Here is a 6,000-nt window from a genome sequence, read left to right on the forward strand (position 1 = left end):
TAAATAAATAATGATTTCTACAGGAGTGAAGGTCATGTGAACTGAAAGCTTTCATGTGCAAAACCCTGTGGTAAATACAAACTGCAAGACAATACAATGAAAAATGCTCTTTGATTATATTTATCATTCATGGTAGGGTTGCCATAAGTGAGGACCTCCAAACCGGGACAAATGTAGGACAAATGTAGGGCAACATTTTCAAATGTGGGACACATTTTTATAAAAATGGAGGACGCGCAAAAAATTGAGGTTTTTTTTTAAAAATGTTAATATAAATGCATGTTTTTAGGCATGATCAAAATGGAGGACATTTTGGCATTATTCTTAGACAGATGGCAGAAATGGACTTGCCCTCGGGTTCAACTGTACTTCTCAGAAGTGTGTACTTGGGCAAGGGACTGTGGTTTTTCTTCACTGCGCATGAGTTTGTAAAAATCACAGCAAGTTACATTGGCCGTGCCTCAGAGGCTTGTTGATATCAATATCACCATCATCATCATCATCATCATCATCATCATCATCATCATCACCATCAGCACTATAATTGGCCAAGAAAGGCAGACTTGTTAGCATTCAAAGCACCATAAATACACAAAAAATGCACTTGCATATATTTAATAATAAAAAATAATGAAAAAATAAATAAAAACAAGGCAGGGGTGTATATATTTGATAATAAAAATTAATGTAATAAAATAAAAAACAAGCAATAATAAAAATTAATAAAATAAAACAAAAACAAGCAATAATAAAATTAATGAAATAAAATAAAACAAGCAATAATAAAAATTAATAAAATAAAATAAAAACAAGCAATAATAAAAATTAATAAAATAAAAAAACAAGCAATAATAAAATTAATGAAATAAAATAAAAACAAGCAATAATTAAAATTAATAAAATTAAATAAAAACAAGCAATAATAAAAATTAATAAAATAAAAAATAAAAAGCAATAATAAAAATTAAAAAAATTAAATAAAATAAGTATTTTATATTTTAAAAAATAATTTAAAACCCCCAAAATACCAAGGCAGACCTAATGGCCACTGACTCAGCTTTCCTCTTCCTCCTCCTCCTCCTTCTGTGGCCCAATTCTGCCCTGGCCTTCAGGCACCCTTCCTCCGGCTCCTTCCTCCTCCTCCTTAGGATGCCTGGCGCGGGAGGAAGGGAAGCGGGGCAAGCACGCGCACGCGCACGCGCGCGGAGGGAATGGGGCAGGCGCGCGCTGCGCGCGTTGCCACCAGCCCCTACTGAGGCCTGGGCAGCGCGCAAGCTCTCTCAGTGGGGGCGCGGTGGCAGCAGCGCTTCTGCCGCCGGCCCGCCAAGGAAAAGGAGGAAGGTGGAGCCGGAGGAGGAGGTGGGTCGGCGCCGCAGCAGCCGCATTAGCGGCAGCGGCAATGGCCGGAGCGGACCCCCCAAACCGGGAACAAGGCACGGGTGGGGGCCCAAACCAGACCGTGACCAGGAGGGGCCCCCCGAAACCGTGAATGGCACGGGGGCCGCCGGGTTATGGCAACCCTATTCATGGAGATAATTCTAAAAGAAGTCTGATTTGAAAAGTCAATAGTAATTTTATCAACAGTAATCAGTACGTGAAGATTCTGCAAATAAGCTTAAGTCCAAAGCACACTGTAGAAATGATCCAGTTTTAAGACCAATTTAACAGCCCTGGCTCAACACTAGAGAATTCTGGGAACTGCAGTTTTGTGAGATATTTGGCCTTCTCTGTCAGAGAACTCTGATTATCTGTGGTACAGCATATATTTTAGATAAGACTATTTTATGCAACCATCTTACCTGTCATATTTTGTACAAGTATTTTCCTGACAATATGTAATCTTTGATTAAGGTATTCAATTTATAAATAAGCAAAATAATACTATTTATACATGAAAAAATCTAGAATGGCCATCTAATATCCTCTTTTCAATAACAATAACAAAAACGGAATCCAAACTGGAGAAGAAAGAAGCCATAATTACCATGCACCTTCCTAAAATCACCTTAAAGTGTGCATGAGGGATTAATTTATCTAGTAACAGGAACCACTCAATGTGTATGAGGGAAGTCTTTTATGACACTGTACCAATTATTAGCTAAAATTTGACTCTAAATTAACCTGCCACTGCAGTCATAGTGACATTTAACTAGTTTAACTACTTTGTTTCAGAGAAAGCATATCAAAATACAAAGCTGTGTTGGTGGCACAACACCCCATGATTATTTGACTCTTTGGTTAATGATGATGGGATACAGACCAGCCAAAAAGGGCGGTCTGCTTGCGCCTTGTTTTGCTGCGCGAGGGAGGCACAGCAGACAAACCACGCGGCTCCCTCTTGCAGCAAAAAGAACCTGCAAAAAGCAGGTTGACGTCCTTATGGGGGTGTGACGTGCAGACACTAAGCGTCCGTCGCATCAAAATGGCGGCGCCTGTGTGTATAGGTTGCCGCCATTTTGATGCCCTCGTCACGTGCTAGGAGTGAGGCACGTATGGGCGGTGCACCCTCGGCCAAACCCTAGCATATGACGGGGGCACCGCAAAGGTCAGGCCGATATTACCTTTGTGGCACAATGACCTTCAATATTCTCCAAAACAACTCAGATCATGCTAATTTGTTGTGTTCCACTTACAACTTCTGAAAGTATTTTGTCACAAACATAGTCAAAGTTTGTATAATCAATTATTCTTTGGATCACAAATATAATATAATGTATACATATTGAATATAAGAAACATGTGAATACTATCCATGTTCACTAATTTGCAAAACCCATAGAAATAGGCTGCTATCTGTAGCCAACCATATGGAAGCATCCAAAGTATTACTATAAACTTTATTAATGACACCAAACTGTTATGTATTTATTTCATGTAATACTTTGCACCTGTCTCTACAAAATCCCTCCCAAATTCCAATGGTGAAGGTTACTGAATCTGTTAAGATCTATGGCCTGGTGATGTTTCACAGCCAGATTTACAGTCCAGTCCTATGTATAAAAATGAAATTCTACTGAATGCAATGGGGATAAGATTTAGTTAAATGAACTACAACTGCAGGAAATCTATCCCCACTAACAATGTAACAAACACACAAATAAACATTTAAAGGATAATTCTGTAGAAATACAACTTGTAACTATGTACAAATAATCATACAATAAGGGAAGCTACTGTCACATAGCCTGTTCAGTTAAGAAAGCTGCACCAACTCCGGAAATGAGCAATTATTTAATTTAAATAAATATTTATTGGCTAATAAATTTTCATTGCGACAGAAAAAACCTGAACTAATTATCCTTCACACAAGGACAATCACCTCAAGAGCATCATGCAAATATTAGAGGAAGCAAGCATGCAGATTGCTTAGCAATGCAGAACAACTACATCAGCTAATGTACATATTGCTCTGCAAGCAGTGAGCTAATAAGACCAGCATCTAATTTCAAAGCAGAGAAGGTTGGCATTTTTCCCCTTTTTCAGTCATAGGCAAGCTTTCCTTTTGCATTTCTGAACAACTCTTGTTGTGTAGTGTAGGCTCCAAATAATCACAGCTGTCAATGTCATTATGGAAAATATCCCCACATCAACATTACAGTTCTGTACAATAAACACATCATATGGTGCATATTTTTCCAATTTGTTTGAACCACACTGGTTGAACTGTCATTTAAAAAAAGCATCTTTTAAGATACACATCGATGAATTCCTCATGGAAGAGCTTCAAGCAGCCATTGCTATATCTGAGTCAAATAAATCCCGCTGATCTCCATATGATTTCCTTCCAAGTGAGATTGTTGCCCAAAGGACAGAAGTATAAGAACTGTGAGTATGCTTACAACTGGATTCTGAACATATCAGTTTACTAAGAAGTAAATGCCAATGAGTTAAATAAATGTCCAACCACAGAGATACGGTCAGAACAGACAAGCCAAAATAAAGCTGTTTCAGGTCACTTTGGAGGTATGCTGTTTAAATGATACATGCTTCTTAAGAGTCCAGAAGCTGCACCAAAGCTGCGCTCCAGTCCTGAGGACTGGATCGTGGCTTTGGCATGGCTTTGGGACTCTTAGAACGCTTGCATCACTTAAACAGCATATCTCCAAAGTGACCTGAAGCAGCTTTATTTTGGCATGTCTGTACGGGGCCTTAGTCTCAAGACTGTGCCTCTTGAATTACCAGGAAACGTAAGGTCAATCACCTGAATGTAAGTGTAAGTCCCATACTGCAGTTAAAACACACACACACACACAGAGAGAGAGAGAGCAACAAGGGGTGCCTCTACATTGTAGAAATAATGTGGTTTGACACCATTTGAACTGCCATGGCTCCATCCTACAGAATCCTGGGATTTGTAGTTCTGTGGTGTAGTTTCTCTGGAGAGCAGGGTTCGTAAGCCTCAGCCACCAGAATGCCAAAGGGTCACTGTCCCAGCAGCCACCCTTGAAAAAAGGCTTTGGATTTTGGGACATTTAGGAAGTCCAGGTAAAGGAGACTCGACTGGTATCTGGCTTACAACCTGAGATAAGTGTAGTGCTTTGAGTATTAGACTAGGACTCTGGAGACCAGGGTTTGAATCTTTCCTTGGCCATGCAAACCCACTGGGTGAGCATGGGCAAGTCACACTCTCTCAGCCTCAGAGGATGGCAATGGCAAACCTCATCTGAAGAAAGCTTGCCATTAAAAAAACAACAACGAAAGGTTCACTTTAAGGTCCCCATGAGTCCCTGCTTTGTCTGTTATTATATCCTTCAGATTCCTTTCTGCTGTTTGGTGAATCCATGAATTTCGTGGATTACATTTCTCAGAGACTGCTATTCTGTAATGCGCTAGAAAACATGCCTTATACCAGTGGGATGTAATTATCCCTTCAATTTTATACGTCTTTATATTTTTTGGCTGTCAAAATGTGTTTTTAAAATGCTACATTTAGAAATCAGTGTTTCGTGATATACTCTGTGTGTTTGTCTCATCTCAATCATATGGGTTAAAAAAGCCAGTGAATTAATATAAACATGGGAGAATAAATTAACAAATATAATACGTACGTATCTACAATGACAAAACGTGTCAATGCCTAGCCTTTACATCTAAAGGTGACACAGACCACAAATGGATCTGGACATTTTCAGGGAGGAGGTGGCAAAATGCCTATTGATGAAGAGCATGCTTCTTGTCCCCCATAAAGAGGAGCACTAGCTTTCAGGTCTGTTTTCAAGCGAGACGTGTACTAACGAAGGCGCTCTGGAGCATGTGCAGAGTGCCTCCTCTCAGCCTTGTCCAGAGAGACTAGGCTCAACTTGTGGCCAGGAGGGCTGAAGCAGCCACTGAGTTTCCGAGACACTGCTCCAGAGACAGCCTCTCATTCGCTTCCTTCCTTCCTCTGCAAAGAGGCGCCCAGGGCCCCGCCCCCTGCTCCCTCGCCGACAAAAGCGGGTCAGGAAAAACAAAGCCTCGCTCCGCAACCCTCGCCTTCCTCCGGACCCTCACTCCTCCTCCTCCTGCTCCTCCTCCTCCAAAAAGAAAGGGTCCAGCCTTTACCTGGTTTCCAAAACTTCATCGGACCGACGGGCGCCGCCATCTTGGGGTGAAAGGTCAACTCCGCAGCGCCGCCGAGGAGGAGGATCACGTGACGAAGAAGAGGGGGCGCTCCTATTGGGCGGCGGTTGCCGTGGTTACCCGACCCCTCCCCCTCAGGCCTAAGCTGCTTCCACTCGATGCCAAGGTCGTGTTCCTCCTGTTCCTTGAAGCCCTCACGTTCCGAATGCACTGAGTTAGCCATAGAATCGTAAGAGTTGGAAGAGGCCTCCAGGGCCATGACTCAGTCCAGCCCCATTCTGCCATGCAGGAACTCTCAATTAAAGCAGATGGCCGTCCAGCCTCTGCTTAAAGACCTCCAAGAAAGGAGACTCCACTACACTCCGAGGGAGTGTGTTCCACTGTCGAACAGCCCTTACTGTCAGGAAGTTCTTCCTAATGTTGAGGTGGAATCTCTTTTCC

The 6,000-nt window shown here is 41.8% G+C and overlaps 1 protein-coding gene across 2 annotated transcripts in view; it reads right to left on the bottom strand.

The window, feature by feature from the left end:
• Positions 1-5,594, bottom strand: part of DHX35 (DEAH-box helicase 35) — a 64,948-nt gene extending 59,354 nt beyond the window's left edge. For both annotated transcript variants that reach the window (XM_089513988.1, XM_089513987.1), the window contains exon 1: positions 5,542-5,594. In XM_089513988.1, the coding sequence (XP_089370114.1) occupies positions 5,542-5,581 (40 nt within the window). In that variant the 5' untranslated portion in view covers positions 5,582-5,594. The remainder of the gene's footprint in view (positions 1-5,541) is intronic.
• Positions 5,595-6,000: the final 406 nt, after the last annotated feature.

This window comes from Sceloporus occidentalis, unplaced genomic scaffold (assembly GCF_023333645.1).
Source record: "Sceloporus occidentalis isolate IW3139 unplaced genomic scaffold, rSceOcc1.0.p SCAF_3, whole genome shotgun sequence".
In the NCBI taxonomy this organism is placed as follows: domain Eukaryota; kingdom Metazoa; phylum Chordata; class Lepidosauria; order Squamata; family Phrynosomatidae; genus Sceloporus; species Sceloporus occidentalis.